Raw genomic sequence first — 23475 nt, 5'->3', positions numbered from 1 at the left:
GTTGGGAATCCTTTTGCAGAAATGACTGCTTCAATGCAGCGTAGCATGGAGGCAATCAGCCTGTGGCACTGCTCAGGTGTTATGCAGGCCCAGGATGCTTAGATAGCGGCCTTAAAGGACTTACGAGGCCAAAATGTCTAAAAAAAAAGCAAAGTACCTGTAAGCTGTTTAAATGCACGGAGGACGCCGTCCGCGCCCTCCGTGCAGTTCCGCCGGGTCCCCTTCCTGAGATCGCCCCCCGCGCCGACCCCGACCCCCCAGGCCGGGTCGGGCTCTCGTGCCGCTCTCAATATGGCCGCTTCCATTGGCCGCGGCTGCGCAGTCCGCCTGGCCGCGAGTGCGGCTGCGCAGCTCTACGGCCAACCCCCCGAACCACGCACTGTAGCGTGGATCGGAGGGGTTGGCCGTAGAGCTGCGCAGCCGCACTCGCGGCCAGGCGGACTGCGCAGCCGCGGCCAATGGAAGCGGCCATATTGAGAGCGGCACGAGAGCCCGACCCGGCCTGGGGGGTCGGGGCGGGGGGCGATCTCAGGAAGGGGACCCGGCGGAACTGCACGGAGGGCGCGGACGGCGTCCTCCGTGCATTTAAACAGCTTACAGGTACTTTGCTTTTTTAGACATTTTGGCCTCGTAAGTCCTTTAAGCTCATCCAGAGTGTTGGGTCTTGCGTCTCTCAACTTTCTCTTCACAATATCCCACAGATTCTCTATGGGGTTCAGGTCAGGAGAGTTGGCAGGCCAATTAAGCACAGTAATATACCATGGTCAGTAAACCATTTACCAGTGGTTTTGGCACTGTGAGCACGTGCCAGGTCGTGCTGAAAAATGAAATTTTCATCTCCATAAAGCTTTTCAGCAGATGGAAGCATGAAGTGCTCCAAAATCTCCTGATAGCTAGCTGCATTGACCCTGCCCTTGATAAAACACAGTGGACCAACACCAGCAGCTGACATGGCACCCCAGACCATCACTGACTGTGGGTACTTGACACTGGACTTCAGGCATTTTGGCATTTCCCTCTCCCCAGTCTTTCTCCATACTCTGGCACCTTGATTTCCGAATGACATGCAAAAGTTGCTTTCATCCGAAAAAAGTACTTTGGACCACTGAGCAACAGTCCAGTGCTGCTCTCTGTAGCCCAGGTCAGGCGCTTTTGCCGCTGTTTCTGGTTCAAAAGTGGCTTGACCTAGGGAATGCGGCACCTGTAGCCCATTTCCTTCACACGCCTGTACACGGTGGCTCTGGATGTTTCTACTCCAGACTCAGTCCACTGCTTCCACAGGTCCCCCAGGGTCTGGAATCGGTCCTTCTCCACAATCTTCCTCAGGGTCCGGTCATCTCTTCTCGTTGTGCAGCATTTTCTGCCACACTTTTTCCTTCCCACAGACTTCCCACTGAGGTTCCTTGATACAGCACTCTGGGAACAGCCTACTCGTTCAGAACTTTCTTTCTGTGTCTTACCCTCTTGCTTGAGGGTGTCAATGATGACCTTCTGGACAGCAGTAAGGTCGGCAGTCTTACCCATGCAGGGCCGCCATCAGGGGGGTACAACCAGCACTACAGTCATGGGCCCCAAGCTCCCAGGGGGCCCGGGCCCCCCTCTGACGTGCGGCACCTGTTATATGTGTCCCCGGGTCCCGCTCTGGTCTCTCTCCCCCTACTTCTCTGCTCCGTAGTTAGAGCAGGCTACAAGAAAATGGCTGCCGATGTCCACAAATGCAGACATCGGTAGCCATTTCTCTGTAGCTTTGCTCTAACTACACTGGACTGGAGCACCGGCCGCCCGCAGCTGCAACACCAGCGTTTATTCATGCCCCGACCCGACCTCCTGTCAGCAGCGGCAGCCAGCTTCAGGGCGATGCTACTAGTGTTGTCCGGATCATGAACGATTCGGATCTTTGATCCGAATCTATTTTATGAGTCGATCATCCGAATCATCAAAATGAACGATTCGGATCGCAAAAGGGGCGGGGCCAGGAGCGACACGCCCCCTCTCAGCGGGCAGCGGGGTCCTGGAAGCAGGGATCGCTCTGTTGGATGGGAGGCAGCCTTGCAGCCACAGGTAGATGAGAGAGAGGGGACATGGGTGCCACTGCCAGATATGTGTAGAGCACACATACTGGCTGCAATGTGCTGCCCATTATAGGCTGTCTGTTCCGTAGTGCTGCACAGTGAACACATTGGAAGCTTTTGGCTCAGCACAGCTCAGTAACTTTGCAGACAGTGTGATTGAAAGGCAATATAATCCTCCTACACTCGGCACTAAACAGCTGCACTTATCTTCTGGGAATACTTTCTTTCACTGTGCGACCTTTTCTTTCAAAGTGTACAGATGAACATATAGGTGAAATATATGTAAAGCATGTGATTTGCAGCATGTGGGTATTACGTGCAAACATTTCTGCTCTCTGCTCGTCCCTCCTCCCTTCTCTGTCCACTCCCTGCCCTCTGTCCATCTTCTCCCCTTCTCTGTGTGTCCACCCCCCTCTCCTTCTCTTGTCCACAGACCTGTCCTGCTGTTCATTTCACCCCCGAATGCTTCCTGTAGTAAAATGATCCGAGATTCGGATCAAAGATCCGGATCTCTTCAATGATCCGATTCGAATCATCCGGATCATTGAAAAGATCCGAACTTCCCATCTCTAGATGCTACATGTGAGTGCAGCGTGCTAGGCACTCAAGTCTCTCCCCTCCGCCCCCTGAAGCTGGCCAGCCAATAGACAGGAGGGAAAAGCTCTGCTCCAAGCCTCTCCTCCTTTCTTCAGCCACAGACGCAGTGTTTACTGCGTGTAGCCACGCCCCTAGCCACGCCCACTGCCAGTCAAGCCTGATGTCAGGCTAGACCATGCTGCTGGCCCCTGACTTTAGAAGCTGGCCAGTCTGTACCCCCTGCATCCCCCCTGATGGACAGCAGAGCAGGAGAAGAGAGCCAGCTCCAGCCAGAGGGACAGGATGGAATTCCAGGAGCACAGCAGACACGGCTGTCATGTGAGCAGAGAGAGCTGTGTGAGGAGCCCCCCTCTGATGACAGGAGATTAGAAGGTATTGCTATAAAGTGCCTGTCTGACTGCCCTGCTAGTCTCTGCTCCCATATGCCCCATCTCCCTGTCTCCCTCCCTCCTCTTGTATTTCTCCTCCCTATGCTTCAGCATGTTCCCCTGTCTGTCTCTCTCATTCACTCTGACTGTCCTCCATTTCCCAACATCTCCCCTTCCTATCTACCTATTTTCTTCCCAACTCTCCTTCAATACCTCCTCTCTTCTGTGACACTCTCCCACTTTCCTGGTCTGTCTGTTATCTTCTACTGTCCCTCCAATCTACCTGACTTCTCTCTGCTATGTTTTTTTCACTTATCTCTGTCTCATTATTCTCATGTATTTATATAGCGTTGACTGTTTCCGCAGTGCTGTATAGTATATTATCTTGTTACTTAAAGGGAAGATCCGCGCTTGTAATAAAAAACAAACTGCACTTATCTGGGGCTTCTTTCAGCTCCTGGCAATCGATCGGTGCCCTCGCCGCAGCTCCTGCGTCTCCCAGTGTCCAGCGGTGAAGAAGCCGACCTCGCCGGGTCGGCTTCTGTGCGCTCTACGGTGGGGGGTCACATGGTGTAGGGACGTCATCGGGTCTCTACTGCGCAGGCGCATACCTACTGCGCCTGTGCAGTAGAGACAAGATGACATCGCTTACACCACGTGACCCCCCACCATGGAGCGCACGGAAGCCGACCCGGAAGCCGACCTGGCGAGGTCGGCTTCTTCACCGCTGGACACGCAGGAGACGCAGGAGCTGCGGCGAGGGCACCGATCGATTGCCAGGAGCTGAAAGAAGCCCCAGATAAGTGCAGTTTGTTTTTTATTACAAGCGCGGATCTTCCCTTTAACTGTCCGTCAGAGGGGCTCACAATCTAGTCCCTACCATAGTCATATGTTTGTGTATGGATCATGTAGTGTATCATAGTCTAGGGACAATTTAGGGGGAAACCTGTTAACTTATCTGTATGTTTTTGGAATGTGTGAGGAAACTGAGTGCCAGGAAGAAACCCACACAGACACAAGGAGAACACTCTATGCAGATAGTGCCCTGGCTGTGATTTAAACCGGGGACCCAGAACTGTAAGGCAAGAGCGCTATTGCCTTATAGCCCTAATATTATAATGCATTCTTATTATTTAGTATTTATATATTTTGCAGTGCTGCACAGACTATATTTTCATCTCACTTAACTGTCCCTCAGAGAAGCTCACAATCTAATCTGACCATTGTCACAGTCTAATGGCCTACCATGTTATTATAATTATGTATTATAGCTCATCTCCTGCGGCACTTTACAGAGTACATGGTGATGTCACTGACTGTCCTCAGAGAAGCTCACAATCTAATCCCACCATAGTCATAGTCTAATGTCCTACTACATTATTATTATTTATTTATTTATTTGTTGTATTTATAAAGCGCCAATATATTACGCAGCGCTGGACATTAGTTTAGGTTACAGACAATATTTAGGGGTGACATAGGGGTATTTATATAGCCCTGGCATCTTCTGCAGCACTTTACAGAGTACATAGTCATGTCACTGGCTGTTTTTGACCATTCCAGATACCAGAGCGCTGGGTGCCACAGGTCTTCTCCGCCTTCAGTGCCGCTCACTGAACTTCCTGATTAGTGGAAGTACAGTACGCAGCATTGAAGGCTGAGAAGACCTGTGGCACCCAGCGCTCTGGTATCAGAAACATGGAAGTCAGGTGAGTCATTCCCCGCCCACTGACACTGACACTGCTTACCTATATTGGGCAGCTATACTACCAATACTTCGTCAACTAGACTACCTATACTGGGGCAACTATACTAACTACCTATACTGGGGTAACTTTACTAGCTAACTAGACAGGGGCAACTATACTAAGCTACCTATACAGGGGGCAACAATATTGGCTAGCTATAGTGCTGTTAACTATACCCGGATACCCTCTACAGGGGGAACCTATTCCTTGCTACCTACCTACCTATACTGAGGGTGAAAATTTGTGTTGTTGTGCGATCATCCATCATTCCAAATCCGGGGGGGGGGGGGTGTGGGGGGAGTTCAGCGGGGGGCCCAGGTCTGATGATGTGTGAGGGGCCCCAAAATGTCTGATGGCGGCCCTGTACCCATGATTGCGGTTTTGAGTAATGAACCAGGCTGGGAATTTTTAAAAGCCTCAGGAATCTTTTGCAGGTGTTTAGAGTTAATTAGTTGATTCAGATGATTAGGTTAATAGCTCGTTTAGAGAACCTTTTCATGATATGCTAATTTTTTGAGATAGGAATTTTGGGTTTTCATGAGCTGTATGCCAAAATCATCAATATTAAAACAATAAAATGCTTGAACTACTTCAGTTGTGTGTAATGAATCTAAAATATATGAAAGTCTAATGTTTATCAGTACATTACAGAAAATAATGAACTTTATCACAATATGCTAATTTTTTGAGAAGGACCTGTATATAGTCTTGTTACTAACTGTCTCTCAGAGGGGCTCAGAATCTAATCCATACCATAGTCATATATCCATTATAGTCTAGGGTCATTTTTTTTTCTAGGGGGAAGCCAATTAACTTAACTGTATGTATTTGGGATGTTGGAGGTACACAACATTCAGAGTGGTGCAGGGAATCCGGTGTTATTTGGCTACCTGTCTTGGTGTACACAGTACTCCTCCTCCAGTCTACTTCGCACTATGAGCAGCTCCTCTCCTCACATCTACATCAATTTCCTCCCGTCCACACTCATGTGACATTATAGAGGTGCCTACAGGAAATGGATGTGAAGAGAACCAGCCAGATGGAAAGAGAAGGAGTGCAGTGCACCATGACAAGTCACTAACATACCACCAGCTTCCATGTGCTGCTCTGCAGAGCCTTGTATCATAGTTTTTGTTTAAACTGACCAAAATTATTGAGGAGCTGGATATGTGTATGGCCAACTAAGCTTCTCTGAGATAAGAATGTTTACATTAGAAGGTGACACGACTAAAGCCTCCTACACATGCTACACCGTTCTAAGTGTTCCCAGAGGTCTCTAAGGGCCGGTTTCCACTAGCCAGCATGCATCTTGCAGGACTTGTAGTGAAGCGAGATTGCAGCAAGATCGTCTTGCTGTACCTTGTACAGCTAGGGATTCGGGTGCGTGCTGTACAAATCTGCAGCATGCCATCCAGAATCGCAACACAGTATAGGTGTTTCCCCACCGACTCTCCTGCAGGAAAAACGCTGCCAATACGGTGCAGGTTGGGGCTACGGTCGGCCCTCGTAGAAACAGGTCCTTTAGGTAACACTGAAGCGACTGTGAAAAAAAAGTCTATTCACTTATGAGTAGAGAACCTTATCGAGAGGGAAGGCTCAGGATCTCCATGTCCTCGTTTCAGTGCTGCCTCCACTGTTGAAGTTAGCGAACCAACTGGTCGAAAACACCTGTGGAGATCCTTTGAAGGCTTCTGGAGCATTCATGTCCCCGAGTGTTTCTGAAGACAGGCGTCTTCGTACTGAGCATGCACAAACACACACTCACGCATGCGCAGTACAGTGTCATCCACCTTTGGAAGCACTCGGGGAGAATGCTGGAACGAGGTCACCAAGAGAGGTCCGGGAAGACTCTATGGAATCCAGAGCCTTCCCTCTCTATAGGTGAGTATCTGTTTTTTTTTTTTTCTACAGGACTCTTTAGTATTGATTTAATGATTTGGCATGCCGGATCTCTAAAGTACATGAGAACCTGTAAAAAAAAAAAAAAATCAACCAGATACTTACCTAAGGAAAAGGAAGGCTCTGGGTCCTATAAAGCCTTCCCGCTCCTCTCTCGGTCCCAGAGCTGGATCCCCGGTAGCAGTATTCTACCAAATTGGTCAAATACTGCTCTCTGCCGCCGAAGGAGGCTTTGGAAGTCTTCGGGAGACCGAGTGCTCCCGAAGACAGGCGGCTACGTACTGTACCTGTGTAAGCGCCCTCTCTGGCGCACTGATGCATGCGCAGTATGGAGCTGTCCGTCTTAGGAGCACTCGGGCTCCCAAAGACTTCCGAAGTCTCCTGCGGCGGGAGACTCAAACAGAGAACCAGCACTTAAACAAGGGGAGCGGGAAGGTTCTATAGGACCTACAGCCTTCCCGTAAGTATCTGGTTTTTTTCCTGTTAAAGTTCCCATTAGCTGTAAGCGACAATCGGCAGCCGTGTCTAGCAGTATCCTCCTTATCCCATCTGCAGAAGACGCTCCTTCATTTCAAACAGCATTGTCCTTCTTCACCGACACAGGACACATCACTTGGCTGTTGTCTAGAGACACATCTGTACAGCTTAGAGACCCTCAAGTGTCTAGTTCGATCCCGGCGGATGAAGCAAATTGAGTGGAAATTGTGCAGGCACATTAAAGAGACCTGAGCAACTAGAAATGATAAGATATAAAAAGAACCTCCCATAAGGGAGGTTCGTAAAGGAGTGTGCCGTTGGGGGTGTACTCACATGCATGGACCACATCACCCGGCATGGATTGTGGCAGTCGCCAGCACCCGACTTTGCTGAGACCTTAAAATGATGTGCAATGTGGGCTCTCCAGGGGAAGATGGCAGATCCCTTACAGATGAGGGGACAGAGGAAACAGCCCCCCAGTAGGTAATGCCGATCTCCACACCCCCCAAAGGCTCACTCCATTACGATCCTCCCTTATGTGGAGGTTCATTATATACTAGGCCTAAGGCCCATCTATAAACAGGTGCTAGGCTCTGGCCGCGACCCTCGCACTGGCAGTCCTCTAAAAAGCGGTACGCAGACGTACGTGCACACCGCTTGCGTACGCATGCCCGCCCCCCACGGACCCGTCATCCTCTTCCTCCTTCCCCTGCATCATCCTCCCAGCTCTGCACTGTGCTGTCCCTGTTGCCCTAGCAACCACAGGGACAGCACAGCGCTGTTAGAGCCGGCTCAACTGCGCGCACATGCGCAGTTCGTTTTCCACACAGACACAGGAACAGTATGACACTGGGACACTTGGACATTATTATATAGGATATTTTAATTTCTAGCAGCTAAGTTGCTTTTAAGAAATGGGGAAACAGTGTGTCCCACTCACCAGGTGAACAGTTTAAAAAAATCATTATAATTTCCAAACAGCTTCCATTGGGAAAGAAAAGGGTATGTGAGGAATTGTCTCAATGTAGTGAACTTCCCCATTGATTTTGCTTGTAAAAGTGCTACTAAGTTCAGTTGCACTTTAAAGGGTACCTGAACTGAAGACAAAAAAGCACGATGTGACCATACCTGGGGCTTCTTCCAGTCCACCTTAATCTTCATGGCCACTCAGCTTTGCCGGCCGCCCCTCCGTTGTGATCAGTCACAGCCATGGCGCATGCTCTGTCCTCTCCATGCGCTCTTCTCGTGCACGTTCCCAAACAAGTGTGCAAAGCAGCTCTGGGTTGGAGCATTCTGGACATGCACAGTTCAGAAATAGCTGTAAATGCCAGGGCTGTAGAGTCGGTACAAAAACTCTGACTCCCTAGTTTATGAAACCACCGACCAGAGCCGGTTTCACCTTAAGGCACTGTAGGCATGTGCCTACAGGCGCCTGACGATGGAAAGGCAGCTCACTCCTCTCCATAAGTGCCTCCCTATTCTTCCCTGTGCAGAGGCCCAAGTCAAGTTTAAATGAGAGGCTAGTCACCTGACTCTCAACATTCAACTGATGAGATTCACCTTCAACTGGGGAGGGGGACTTCTAGCTCCCTAATACTTTGGGTCACCTCTAGCTACATAATACTGAGAGAACCTCTGGCTACCTAATACTAAATGGCACCTGTAGTTACCTACTCCAGGAAAGGGAGAGGTGACAGCTGGGTCAGCCAGCACACTTGTGGTGCAGTTCGGTGGAGGTTTGTAGGTTCATGGAGGTTGAAGTCTAGGGTGCCAGGAGATCTGTGCCTATAGGCTCATGTGATGTAAATCCGGGCATGCTCCAACTCCGACTCCAGGTACCCAAAATTGCTTGACTCTGAATGACTCCACAGTACGGAAAACTAAAAAAAGTGGTGAAGCAAAGAGAAGGAGCGACTGCCGGTGAAGCTGAGGGGCTGTGAAAATTAAGGTGGGCTGGAAGAAGCTCCAGGTATGGCCACATCATCATTTTATTTTCAGTTCAGGTGTGCTTTAAGGTCTCTGTCACACATGCAACAATTTACCCCCCACAGTGAAGTATGTGACCTCCTGGATTAGTCATTACCGGACTGTAACTGTTTTTCTCACCTAGTCAGGCTAAGCTAACCCAGTCAGGCCAAGGTAACCCGTGTCTCAGCTATTGGAGAACTACAAGTCTGAGCATTACCACATGCCTGCCACCTGAGATTAGCAGTGGACACGAATTTCAGATTTAAAGGGAACCTGAAGTGTTAAGTATATGGAGTTTGCTATATTTCCTTTTATACAATGCAGATTGCCTTGCAGTCCTGCTGATCCTCTGCCTCTAATACTTTTAGCCATACACCCTAAACAAGCATGCAGCAGATCAGGTGTTTCTGACGCTACTGTCCGATCTGACAAGATTAGCTGCATGCTTGTTTCTGGTGTGTGAGTGAGTCAGACAATACTGCAGCCAAATAGCTCAGCGGGGCTGCCAAGCAACTGGTATGGTTTAAAAGGAAATAAATATGGCAGCCTCCTTATACTTCTCATTGAACTCTCAAGGCTGCAGGCTTCTCAGATAATACTGTATATAATACATACATTAATACACACATTAGCAGAGCTCACCAGTTTTCTTGGGCCCATTGGTCTCCACTGGCTTAGCAGGTGGTTTGTTAGTCCCCTGTATCTGAGTGCTGCTGGAACACCCCATCACTGCTGATGCCTGGGAAGTTAGTGCAGGATGGATGAAAAACAAAGTTCAGGATACTTCCAAAAAGAGGAGCAGCCAGTGAGCCTGCAGATGTCAGACCCAGCAGAGGAGGAGCAGTCACAGGACAGAGGGGGCAGCCTCCCAGCGCTGCTGCTGCCAGGTACTCAGCTGTGAAGTTTCAGTGCTTCCCCCAGTGCAGATGCAGACTGTTTACTGGCATAGAGCGGTTGTCATATGAACAACAGCGGCTCCCACAGCTTCTCCTGCAGCTGCTGCAGCCAGCCTGGTGTCTGAGCGGAGAGAGGAGGGATCTCCTGCGCATGCGTCATGCTTCACCAGGTCCTGTCAGCACAGAACATCCCCGGGGCTCATTACTCACACAGACAGGGCCCGGCTCTGGGCAGAGGGCTTAACGGGAGGGGAGGGGGAGAGAGGAGATCGGAGATTAAAAAAAAAAAAGTTAGGCACCTATTTAGAGGGAAGGCTGTGGATCCCACATATATGGAAAACTCTGGCCCTCAGAGCCATCCAATTTGGCCCCAAGTGCTTTCCCCACTTTGCATTATGTTTGGCCCAGTTTAGTTCACCAGGGATGTTATATTGGAGGTTAAGCACTAGATAACAAGGGAATCCATATGGGGAAGTGGGGGGAAAGCACTAGACACCAGGGAGCTTTATATGGGGTGGTTACTAGGCAGCAAGGAACTGTATAGGGCAGGGAGGGGGCTACTAGACACCAGGGAACTGTATAGCAAATGGAGGTCGCTACTAGACACCAGGGAACTGTATAGGGCAGGGAGGGTGCCACTAGACACCAAAGAACTGTATAGGGCAGGGAGAGGGGATACTAGACAACAGGAATCGGTATAGGGCAGGGAGGGGGCTACTAGAAACCAGGAACTGTATAGGGCAGGGAGGGTGCCACTAGACACCAGGAAACTGTATAGGGCAGGGAGAGGGGATACTAGACAACAGGAATCGGTATAGGGCAGGGAGGGGGCTACTAGACACCAGGAACTGTATAGGGCAGGGAGGGTGCCACTAGACACCAGGGAACTGTATAGGGCATGGATGGGGCTACTAGACACCAGGGAACTGTATAGGGCATGGATGGGGTTACTAGACACCAGGGAACTGTATAGGGCAAGGAGGGGGCTACTAGACACCAGGGAACTGTATAGGGCAGGGAGGGGGCTACTAGACAACAGGAACTGGTATAGGGCAGGGAGGGGGCTACTAGACACCAGGGAACTGTATAGGGCAGGGAGGGTGCCACTAGACACCAGGGAAGTGTATAGGGCAAGGAGGGTGCCACTAGACAACAGGGAACTGTATGGGGAGGGAAGAGGTATTATACACCAGGGAACTGTATAGTGGAGGGTGCCACTAGACACCAAGGAACTTTATAAGGGAGGAAGGTGGCCAGTAGACATTGAGGTTGGCCACTGACTTGGTCTCAGTGTTCAGTTTTGGCCCACTTTGTATTTTAGTTTGACATCTCTGCCATAGAGCCTTCTTGGTTCTCTCTGCATCCCCTCGTTCCACTGCTGCCCCTGTTCAAATTCGGTACCTTTGGGACTCCTTGGAAGCCTATGGAAGCACTGGAATCTCCGAGTGCTTCCACAGATGGGCATATCCTTAGGGCCCTTTCCCACTAGCTGTGATCAGTTTTGCTGATCGAAAAAAGCACCACGATTTACATGTAAATCGCAGAACTGAATTCCCACTAATGCACATCGTTTTTCCCCTAAACACAAAGGCCGGCTTGCAGGATTCTCGTTGTCACCGCACTCAGTTCCCTGACAGTGGAAATTGCTCCTTGTGCAATCACAAGCAGCAATAGAAAAAAGGCCCTTATTGTTGATGTGCGAACGCAGGTGCGCTGTGCGGATCCGCCTTTGGAAGTACTCGGCGTACAGAGTACTTTTGAAGCCTTCCCAGGAGTCTCAAAGGCGTATTCTGAAATTCTAGTCGTATTACTGTGGACAGCCCTGGAAAGAGGGGACGGAGAGGACTGGAAAGGCTCTGTGGAATGTTTCACACTGAAAATCGCAACCGATTTGGCGATTTTGACACAATGTTTTGTGACCGTTTTTGCATTTGCAAGTGCTGCAGTGTGAATACTTCACTGGCAATTTGCTGATCACCGGCGATCCTTCCGTCACCATAGGAACAGCCATTAGTCTCTAGGCTTATGACATGTCTGTACAGAACTCTGCTCTGAACCATCACCTGAGGGATTGAGTCCCACCCCTCAAGGCAATAGTCCTTAAAGTGTACCCGAGATGACGTGTGACATGATGAGATAGACATGTGTATATACAGTGGCAAGAACACAGACACCTATGCTGTGCTGTGCTCCTTTTCTATTTTCCCTGCCTGAAAGAGTTAATATTCAGCTGTGTGTCCGACAGTTTTTCTCCAGTGGGACCAAGTAGGGCTATAGCGGCCCTCACTGATAACAAATTACAGCTATACAAACACTTTCCTAAGCAAATAACTGGGCTTCTGACTGCAAGGGATATGTAAAAAGGTCATTAGTTCATGTATTTTTGAATAGTTTGTCTCAGTTAATTTTCACATCCCCCCCCCAAAAAAAAATAATGAGATACCAACCTTAGTAGAGAGAAGCCACTGGAATATGTCCAGGTATCTCATCTCCTCCTTGACCTCACCATTGCTCACCGGGATATCACTGGTACTAATGCAAGGGACAAGTAGAGCCACTTGCGTTACCTTATGTAAGTAGTGTATGACATGTTACCCACAGCGCTAATTGTGTAACACACGCTGCTGCCCTGTCGTTAATACCAGTAAAATTGCCATTCGGGGCCTGCGCCACATGCCAAATTTACAGACGGTTCATGCATCAGGCCGTATAGGGCTGCTCAGATCTGTGGATAAAGGTCACATCAATTAAACAGGAGCCTGAGGGGTGACCAGTGATGAACACATGCTGATGGTGTAGCATTTATTCACAACAATACACAATGCATACTCGTATTGTGTGGTTACTCAGGAGAATGGAAGAATGGATATACTTGCCTCTAGTCTAGACTAACAATGTCAGAAATGTCTTCCTTGTTTGTCACTGGTCATGTAACATCCCAGTATCTAACAACAAAGTTTTTTTTTTTTTAAATCTTGACGCAGATGATAAATTGTACCTATGACAACTAACATTTCACTGATAAAGGACATTTTAGCAGGCGACAAAAAAAATAGACTTCATCTAATGCAGGACCTTGAGGGCTGGAACCCACTAGAGCGACTTTTTTAGCGTTTAGGGAGCGTAATAAATCGCTAGCGATTTCCCTAAACGCTCTGCTAATGTAAATGGATGGTGCAAATTCCACAGAAGCGATTGCGATTTGCAAAATCGCAAACAGAGGACATGCAGCATTTTGTTAGCGTAAGAGTGAACAGAGGCGCCAGCAGGATAAAAGATACTAAAAAGCTTAACATTTCTCAGGAGGTGGTGGTGTCTACAGAGGCGCTATTCGTGTCCTTGAGACTGTACTGTGTACTCCCATCTGTTTATTGCCTGATGAAGCGGGAATATACCCGTGAAACGCGTTGCAGTGTTTGTTTTGGAGTATATAAATAAACCTGTTGTCATAAAAACTGACGGTATCCTGTCTACTTCAGGGAGGCGAGTCCACCACCACCTCCTGAGGGATTTTAAGCTTTTTAGTATCTTTTATCCTGCTGGCGCCTCTGTTCACTCTTACATTATCAATATCCACCCCTGGTGGAGGGGTCGATCCCCATTTTTTTCCTTATCTACAGAGAGCGACTTTTAATCCTGAGTGAGGACAGGTCTAATCTCCTCACCTGCCTATACAGTGGTTACCTAGGCGGTAACCCACGTTTGTGAGTATACACACTACACTACAATACTTTTCATTTCCAACCCCTTGTTTTGAATACTACACTATATTGGGCTCTCGGTGGTCCATTTACTTTAGCATTTTGTTAGCGTTTGCGCTTCAATGTAAAGTATATAATCGCTGGCGTAATCGCTCATCAAAACCTGCATGGAGCGATTTTGCTAGCGTTTTGAAGTTACTGCACACTGTAACAAAATTAAAATTAATTGAAAGCACCAATCAGACTTTAAAACGCTAATCGCTACACAACCGCTGGCAAATTGATACACTTTTTAAAATCGCTCCCTAAGACGCTCATGAAATCGCTTACATACTGCTCATACAAAACGCTAGCGATTGCGATTAGCAATAGCATTTTGTAGTGGGTTCCAGGCCTCAAAGTGATCCCAAGCCGAAGCTTGGGATCAAAATAAGATACTCACCTGAAGAGAGGGAAGTCTCAGGCTTGAAGTCTTGAGGCTTCCCTCTGTGGTCCAGTGTGTCCCGTTGCTGAGCACAGCCCCTCTCCACAACAAGGCCACGTAGCTCCTCTTCTTACAGCGTGGCCATGCAGTACACACACGAGCACAGCCACGAATGTGCAGTAGCACAGAGCCCGCGGCTCCGATTTACTGCGCTTGTGCGACCTCGCTGCAAGAAATGGAGCTGCGTGATGCCTTGTCATTAATTTTCGGTGGGAGGGGGTTTGCTGCACTCTACAACAGGGGACATCAGAGAAGGAAGGGAAGCCTCAATAGGATCCTCAGGCTTTCCTCTCTAGGTAAATATCTCAATTTGTACCAACGCTTTGGCTCTGGTACACTCTAAAACAACATTGAAGTTACTTGAAAAAAAGACTTAGAAGACTAAGAAGAAGTAGGCTAATCAGGGGGAAGGCTCAGAGCCTTCCTGGTCCTCTCTCTGTCTCCTTGCTTCCACGGGTGCCCCCGTTCAAATTTGGCACCTTTGGGATTCCTCAGAAGGCTTCAGAAGCACACCCGTCCCCAAGTGCTTCTGAAGATGGGTGCATCCGTACTGCATATGCGTGAGCGCAGACTCCCATGTGCACAGGACGGATCCGCTCTTCTTCATAACTACTCAGGGACTTCAGTAGTTCCAAAGGCTGCCTAAGGAATGCCGAAGACATATCCGGCATGGAGGAATTTCACCAGGGGGACAGTGCTGGACCGAGGACACAGAAATAGGACTAGGAAGGGTGTCCAAACTTTTTAGGCCAAGGGCCATATCACCGGGGACTGAACTAGAGAAATTAAAGACAATGAGGTTGATTCACTAAGAGAAATTGCGCAAGTACCGGTAATATCCTGTTACTCGCGCTATTTCATCAGCGTGCCTTAATTGCTACACGCACTAGTGGCTACGTGGCGCAGGTAATCTTGCCCTGTCACTTGACAGGCAGCTGATTGGGCCAATCAGAGCGCGGGGATCATGTCCTTTAATGTGAATGGCTCCTAAAATTGTACATAGATCATTTTGACTTGCTGTGGAGTTGAATAAATTATTTGTCAATTCTGTTTTATCGAGACTCAAGTGAGTTTTCTTTTTTTTGTAAGAGGGAGGTAAGTCCACCCTAACATCCCCCTCTGCTTTTAAGCGGTTTTTAAAACATTTTTCTCTACTCTGGCGCCTCTGTATACCGAGTTTTTGCTGATCTTCTAGTCCACCCTGGGTGAAGGGGTGCATCCCCATCTACTATCTACAGAGAGCGACTTCTTAAACTGAGTGGGGTCAGGTCCTAATGCTCCCCACCTGCCCAAAGTGGTTGCCCATGGGTAACCCGTGTTTGTGAGTATATATACACAAAATTGTATTGAACTCTTCATTTTACCTGACAATACTGCACCATATTGGGCTCTTGATTCTCTTCTTGTTTTTAAGCAGAAGATTAGTAGGGTTACCATTCTGCTCACAGCCCCGATCTTCATACCGATTAGCTCTTGTTGTTTTTTTTTCGAGGGGGATTAGTGTTCAGCAACCGGGGGCCGGAGGACAATGAGGGAAGCCTCTATAGGATCCAGAGGCTTCCCTCTTCTTAGGATAGTATGTTTTTTTTTAACCCCAGGTTTGCCTCAGGTACACTTTTAGCTGCTATAAGTGCTTTGTCAGTAATGTTTGTGACACAGCGGGGGCAATGGTTATATTAAAAAATGCATACTTACCTAGATTCTAGACTGCTCAATGTTTCTTGGCTCCACCATTACTGGAATTGGTTATGCTTGGCCGGTAGGGGAGATGTGACAACTGACCCAACAAGTGCTGCATACTCGATCTACCTGAGTATCACCATAATCAGATACACCAAATCCATATATATCCCAGTCAGACACTCACAGCAAAGTAAAACAAAGAGTGCAACACTTCAACAAGCTTGTACATGCATAATATGGTAAAATAAGCAATACATTTAACATACAGATAGATCAGCGCAGGTCAAAGAAAAAATAAAAAAATAAAACTACAAGTTTCAGCTACATCCTGCTTGTTTTGGAACTTCACATCAAGGTGCCCACCATCACCAGTCAATGGAAAAAGTCTTACCAGCCGTACACAGCCCACGTTATAAGGTTGTATTTGGGGCTCAGAGCAATCAGGCCTCAAACGTACCACCTCTAGGTTCAGAATAGTGATTGCACCCTCCAAGTGACATCAACACGTTTTTTTAAATATGAATTTATAAAAACAAGAAGTTAGTTTTAAGTGTAGACTTCTTTAAAGAGAACCCGAGGTGTGTTTAAAGAATGTTATCTGCATACAGAGGCTGGATCTGCCTATACAGCACAGCCTCTGTTGCTATCCCAAACCCCACTAAGGTCCCCCTGCACTCTGCAATCCCCCATAAATCACAGCCGTGCTGTGAGGCTGTGTTTACATCTGTAGTGTCAGTCTCAGCTGCTCCCCCGCCTCCTGCATAGCTCCGGTCCCTGCCCCCGTCCCTTCCCTCCAATCAGCAGGAAGGGAAGGGATGCAGGCGGGGACTGGAGTTCTGCAGGAGGCGGGGAGAACAGCAGACTGACACTATAGAGATAAACACAGCCAGCTCTGACAAGCTGTTTGTCAGCAGCGTGGCTGTGATTTATGAGGGATTGCAGAGTGCAGGGGGACCTTAGGGGGGTTTGGGATAGCAACAGAGGCTGGGCTGTTTAGGCAAATCCAGCCTCTGTATGCAGATAATATTCTTCAAACCCACCTCGGGTTCTCTTTAAAAAAAAACAAAAAAAAAACTATTGCAAATTAATAACCCCAGAAGATAATGCGGATGTGTGCTGACCAACTGACGTTCTAAAAGGATAAAAAGGTGCTGCCCGTCTACTTCCTTTAGACCCATCGTTGGTCAGCACAGGGGCATAACTAGAAATCACTGGGCCCCCTGCAAAACTTTGGATGAAACCAATGTTTTTCAATTGGCTAGTGCACACTTGAATGTGTTTTCCCCATGTAGATAAAACAGACAGCAGTGAAGCACTGGGAGCATTTTCTCTTTCAATTACATTAACTTCCATGATAAAATGTGCAAGTTTTCATACATACAGACACAAATGGTGTGCAGAAAATGCACACAGAAAACTGACAAGTGTGTTCCCAAGCACAGCTTATTACACTCACGCTGTCCATCTCTGATAGAGCAAAACTTGCTCTGCAGACTCTTCCAGCATCACTACAGTACACAGCACTAGGGGAGGGCTAGAGAGGTTGGGGGCTGGGCGCTGTACACAAGAGTCTGCTGCATACTGAATAGGGACTATCTATGAATCTTTGTCTACAAAACTCTGAATGATTCCTCATCAGTGGCTGAGCCGATGCAGTCATTAGAACAATTGTGCGGATAGTATTTTCTCTCTGTGCCCTTAGTTGTCAGTCTTTCAGGACAGGGAAAATACATTTCTCCCCTCACAGGGCCCCCTGCTGCTTCTGGGCCCCCCTGCGCTACATCCCTTGCAGGGTCTATTGTTATGCCCCTGGCACACAAGCGTATTATCTTCTGGGTTACCCATGTTATGGGTTCCATGTGTAAGTCCTCTTTTTATGATTGTTTTATCCGTTTCATATAGTTTTTAAAACCTAAAAGCAATCTACACTTAGAGCTGCCTTCTGCCCTTTTTATAAATTCATATTTGAAAAACCGTGTTGATGTCACTTGGAGGATGCTATCACTATTCTAAACCTAAAGGCAGTACCTTTGAGGCCTGATTGCTCTGAGCTCCAAATACAACCTTATAACGTGGGCTGTGTAACTGGTAAGCCTTTTTCCATTGACTGGTGATGGTGGACACCTTGATGTGAAGTTCCAAATCAAGCATGGATGAGTGACAACTGGCTGAGTCTAAATGCAGATAAAACTGAAGTCCTCCTGATCGGAGGGCAGCGCATGACAACAAAACAACTTAACTTGCAGTCCTTACCACTGGGAATAGGAGACACGGATCTACACAGCTCTGATCATGTGTGTAGCCTGGGAGTTCTAATTGATGGGAATTTAAACTTCAGAACTCACATCTCTGCTGTGGTGAAATCATCCTACTTTTACCTGAAGAACATCACCAAAATCAAGCACCTCATCCCCCAGAAGATTTACCAACCTTAGTTCATGCCTTCATCACATCCCGACTGGACTACTGTAATGCTCTCTACACCCGCCTTCCAAAAAAGGCCTTGTACCGCCTACAGCTGATACAGAATACTGCTGCCAGACTGCTAACCAACCAGTCTCATCACTGCCACATAACGCCAGTCCTGCACTCCCTTCACTGGCTACCTATAGAATGGAGGGTCCTATTCAAGATCGGCCTACTGACATTTACATCCCTGAATAATCTGGGCCCTGGATACATGAAAGATATGTTGCAGCTGCGTAGTAATCCCTGCAATCTCAGATCCACAGGTTCTAATAAGCTAGTCATACCCAGAGTCCACTTAGAAACTTTTGGTCCCAGAGCCTTCTGTCATGCTGCTCCTACGTTTTGGAACTCCTTACCTCAGCAGATCAGGACAGCTCCATCTATGGACGTGTTTAAATCCAGACTGAAATCCCACCTGTTCAGTTTGGCATTTGCAGAAATATAATTTTTGTTGTGTGAATACTTCATCCTACCACTAACTACTGAACCTGAGAGAGCCTTTGAGTCCTATGGGAGAAAAGCGCGATAGAAATGTTATTGTTATTGTAAGCACAGTAGAAAACCTGTAGTTGTTTTTTGAACTTTGACCTGCGCTGATCTACATATATACTTTTGTATTTTTGTACCTTGTTTTCTCGCGGTAGTGGTCGCTTGTTAACACACCTGCTGCTGCTTATTAATTTTATTTCTTATATTTTATAATACATTCTAATGGTTTGTGATCTCGCAGTGCCAGTTTGCAGTTCTGACACACACCATGTTGAACAGGTGGCACCTACTTATACGTTTGAACACAATTGTTTGGCTATAATATTATGATGTTGGTGTTATTGCCAGAATCGCCTCTGTAGTCACAGCACGTTATCCAGTTGGATTACACCATCTAAACATGTGAACGCTGTGTCAGCAGATCTCCACATTTATCAGGGTTCCAGATTCCTAATAGGCTGCGCTGCACAAAGAGATAGATTTGTCTCCTAAACAAAAAGGGGATAAGATGGTCCCCGAGCCGCCGGGAATGAGATGACTTGGCTTTTTATTGCGTTTCATCAGGTTCATTATCAAACAACACAGCCTGTCACATCCGATATCAAGTGGAGAGTCACAATGTGAGAGTAATGAGGGCTGGAGGCCTCTGTGGCACATTCCAGTGTATCCATCACAATCACTCCATCAGGGGTAACGCAGTGTGAGAGGCAGGGCAATGCCACACCTCACATATTACTGAATGGATGAGAGGCAGGGCAATGCCACACCTCACATATTACTGAATGGATGAGAGGCAGGACAATGCCACACCTCACATATCACATGTGCTGCACAGGTGGAATCTGATTTTTCTCTCTATGTCTTGAAGCCAGGGTGTAGTTAAGCAATTACCACCGTGATTAAGGCGAGTCTTGAAAAGGAAACATAGGCTGCTGCCTAGGGCAACATCATTTCAGCAGACACGGCAACGGTGTCTCTTGCTTCAATATAAAAAGCCTCAGATAGTTTTCAACCAGATTAATTGCGCCAGACGTCCATACACAGGCAATCCAAATTGTATAACCTTAAAAACAAGAACACAGCGAGAGGTATGCTCTCATAGTGAGTACTGCCTGTGCAGATCACACACTGTGCGAGGGAATAACTGCCACCATGAGTTAGGGGATTAGCACACCCTCCTTTCAGCCCCTGCTCACCGAATACTTTCTTTCAAATATGCATAACACACTCAACGTCGTTCTCCAACATCTATAAAAACCAAGTAGCTTCCACAGTGTAAAAACGTTTTAATATGCTCCCAAATGGCCCCAAATAAAAGCAGCGTACATAGATACACTTGAACTATTGCATATAACAATACCGCTCCATTCCGGTCCCAGTCACCTCTCACGTGTCCCGGCTCGGCGTTGTTTAGAAGGTGAATAGCCCCTGATGAGTCACAACTTGCGTGACGAAACACGTAGGGTGGAGCCAGGAACAATTGTTACCTCTGACGCATGAATTGCAATAACTGCTACCTCCGACAAATGAAATGCAACAACCGTTACCTCTGACACATGAAATGCAGCAGAAAACGGTTACTCCGATTCCGCAAATGGTAAATGAGGCAAACATCACCTCATGCGGCCACAGCATCCCATGGCTGGGACACCCGGCGGCCAAAAGTGGGACATAACCTGGGACACATTGCAGCCTGGGACAGGGGACCCTGAACCTGGGACGTGTTTGTGGCTCCACCCCCTTTTCTGAATTTGAACCCCAGTCACCCAATGACCAACTGTACCAGGTTTGAGGCTTGCGCCATTAACAGTGCAAGAATAGCAGCATTTAAAAATTCCCCTTGAAAATCAATAGGTACATTTTGATTGGCTTTTGTAGGCCCCACCCACTTTTCTTAATATGAATCCCAGTCACCCAGTGACCAACTGTGCAAAGTTTGAAAACCACCCTACCATTAACAGTGTAAGAATGGCTGCAGTTTACATCTTCCCAGTGAAATTTGTATTTTCTCCGCCCACTTTTTGGTTATGGGGATAAAAAACTTTCGACACATTTCAAGGACATGTGAAGTGAGAGTGGTATGGAGGCTGCTGTATTTCCTTTTAAACAATGCCAGTCACCCTGGTGATCCTTCATGCATCAGTAGAGTCTGAAGCAACCACATGAAACCAGCATGCAGCAAATCCAATCAAACTTTAGTCAGAAACATCTGATCTGCATACTTGTTCAGGGTCTGTGGCTAAAAGTATTAGGGCTTGTTTCCACTGTTGCGACGCGATTTCGGCCGCATTCCGACGCTTGTAAAAACGCATGCGGATGCGTTTCCACATGCGTTTTTACCCGCGATTTCGCCTGCGATTTCGCATGGCAGGGTGCCATGCGAAATTAACCATGACACTGCCAGGGCTAAATAAAATTGAAAAAGGTGCGAAATCGCACGCGAAATCGCGGGTAAAAACGCATGTAACAAACGCATGCGTTTTTACTATTAAATACATTAGCGGCGATTCGCACGGATTCCCGACGCAGGCGAAATCGTTGGCTCTTTTGTGCGTTTTTTTCACGCTGAAAAAAACGCACCTCAACAACGCTACAGTGGAAACAGGCCCATCCACTTGTATTACATGTGCGGATCTGCATGCGTTGGACGCATGCAGATTCGCGATAGTGGAAACGAGCCCTCAGAGGCAGAGGAGCAGCAGGACAGCCAGGCAATCTGCATTGTTTATAAGGCAATACAGGTTTAAATTACAACTGAAGTGAAGTTAATATGGAGGCTACCATATTTATTTCCATTTAAACAATACCAGTTGCCTGGCAGCCTTGCTGATCTATTTGGCTGTAGTTGTGTCTGAAATAACACCAGAAACAAGCATGCAGCTAATATTGTCAGATCTGACAATAATGTCAGAAACATCTGATCTGCTGCATGCTTGTTCAGGGCCTATGGCTAAAAGTATTAGAGACAGAGGATCAGCCGGCTAGCCAGGCAACTAGTATTGCTTAAAAAGGAAATAAATATGGCAGCCTTCATATCATATCCCTTGCACTACAGATGTTCTTTAATAAATCATCTCCACTGGGTCAGTGTAGTAACTAAGTTTTATGGCATTCTGTAGAGCCATCTAGTGGTTAAATGAGCTTATTACACTATACACTATATACACAATAATTATTATTCAACTTTATGTATAAAGAGGTAACATAGTACACAGTGCTGTACAATAGATAGGAGAGACATTACAACGTTGACCAATATAACACAGGGACATTAGAGTGCTAAACAATGGTATACAAAATAGTGAAAAAATAGACAATGGTGTGCAGATTGCAAAGTATGGATAAGTATAGAAGGCGAGTCACTGAATTCATAGAAGAGCACACGGGAAAACAGGACCTGCCAAATAGGCTTACAATCCTTGTACAATTATATAATCTATACACCATCTTAAATACAATGACTTACTTTGCAGGCAGTCATCATATTTGTAACGATGGTCTATTTCAGCAGCACTTTCCAGTCATCATATTTATAAAGAAGTACTTACTGCTTTACAGAATGTCATATAATGTATACCACCACCAACGTTAAGAATGTTATTATCTTAAATGGAGCAGGAAGAATAATAGCTTATTCACCACAAACAGCTATTTTGTTTCACCACAAACGCCACTTTTTGCATTATGGCAATAAAAAAACAGTGCTGCCACAATGCATGTTAATTGCTCTCCTGCTCCTCATTTATTTAGGCAACTCCGACTCTGTGACCATATTTACTTGTGTTTGCCAGATTTTTCTGTCAGCCACTGCTTCTCACAGCTCAGCTGTTGCATAGGCATGTTCATAGCTTGACATATGCGGTCTCATTCACCAGGGGGCGGGCCTAGGTATATGACCCTGTCGCCACACCATGGCGCAGGGTCATATGAAGCCTCATTACTGCAGTGCACCGCATCGCACACATCCAGTGTAAAGCGGCCTGCTACAACGGCAATGTACATGCCTTTAGGCTAGTGTTACACTGGAGATTTGCATTATAATGTGCAAATAACGCAACAAAAAAGAAACATTTGCGCTGGCATGAGTTCAGAATCAGAACAGAGCAACTTGCTGAGGCTACCACTACAGGCGCCATCCTCTCTACATAACTGAATGTGATGTATGGTGTGTAAAGAAGCAACAGACCCATCAGATCATGTGCGATTCTAGCAACACAATGCATGTTCTGTGTGGTACGCATGGAATCCGTTACATTGCAGCACAACTGATGAGGTATGAACAGTTCATAGACTTTGAAGTACACCGCAAACAGTGTAAGTTACAATGCAATGCACAAGGGCCTGTACACACTGCTGCATTTATGCTGCGTTTTTAAAATCGCATGCGATTTTTAACCTCTTGAGGACCGCAGTGCTAAACCCCCTAGTGACCAGGCCATTTTTTTAGTAAAATAGGACACTGCAGCTTTAAGGCCAAGCTGCAGGGCCGCACAACACAGCACACAAGTGATTTCCCCCCATTTCTCCCCACCAACAGAGCTCTCTGTTGGTGGGGTCTGATCGCTCTCTGTTGGTGGGGACTGATTCTTTAAATGTTATCCCTCCCCCCAGCCGGCCAATAATG

At 47.2% G+C, this 23475-nt stretch overlaps 1 protein-coding gene and 1 long non-coding RNA gene across 3 annotated transcripts in view; one reads left to right on the top strand and one right to left on the bottom strand.

The window, feature by feature from the left end:
- The window catches only part of LOC137519067 (phosphatidylglycerol--prolipoprotein diacylglyceryl transferase-like), a 55498-nt gene extending 45289 nt beyond the window's left edge, over window positions 1-10209 (bottom strand). Inside the window, exon 1 of one of the 2 annotated variants that reach the window (XM_068237707.1) lies at window positions 9772-10209. In XM_068237707.1, the coding sequence (XP_068093808.1) occupies window positions 9772-9856 (85 nt within the window). In that variant the 5' untranslated portion in view covers window positions 9857-10209. The remainder of the gene's footprint in view (window positions 1-9771) is intronic. The other variant, XM_068237706.1, reaches the window with a different exon arrangement.
- The window catches only part of LOC137519068 (uncharacterized), a 51014-nt gene continuing 30266 nt past the window's right edge, over window positions 2728-23475 (top strand). Inside the window, exon 1 of the long non-coding RNA XR_011020953.1 lies at window positions 2728-3041. This is a non-coding gene — a long non-coding RNA (uncharacterized lncRNA). The remainder of the gene's footprint in view (window positions 3042-23475) is intronic.

This window comes from Hyperolius riggenbachi, chromosome 5 (genome assembly GCF_040937935.1).
Source record: "Hyperolius riggenbachi isolate aHypRig1 chromosome 5, aHypRig1.pri, whole genome shotgun sequence".
NCBI lineage: Eukaryota > Metazoa > Chordata > Amphibia > Anura > Hyperoliidae > Hyperolius > Hyperolius riggenbachi.
Note: the sequence above shows the minus strand (reverse complement) of the source record. Positions and strands in the feature narration are given on the sequence as shown.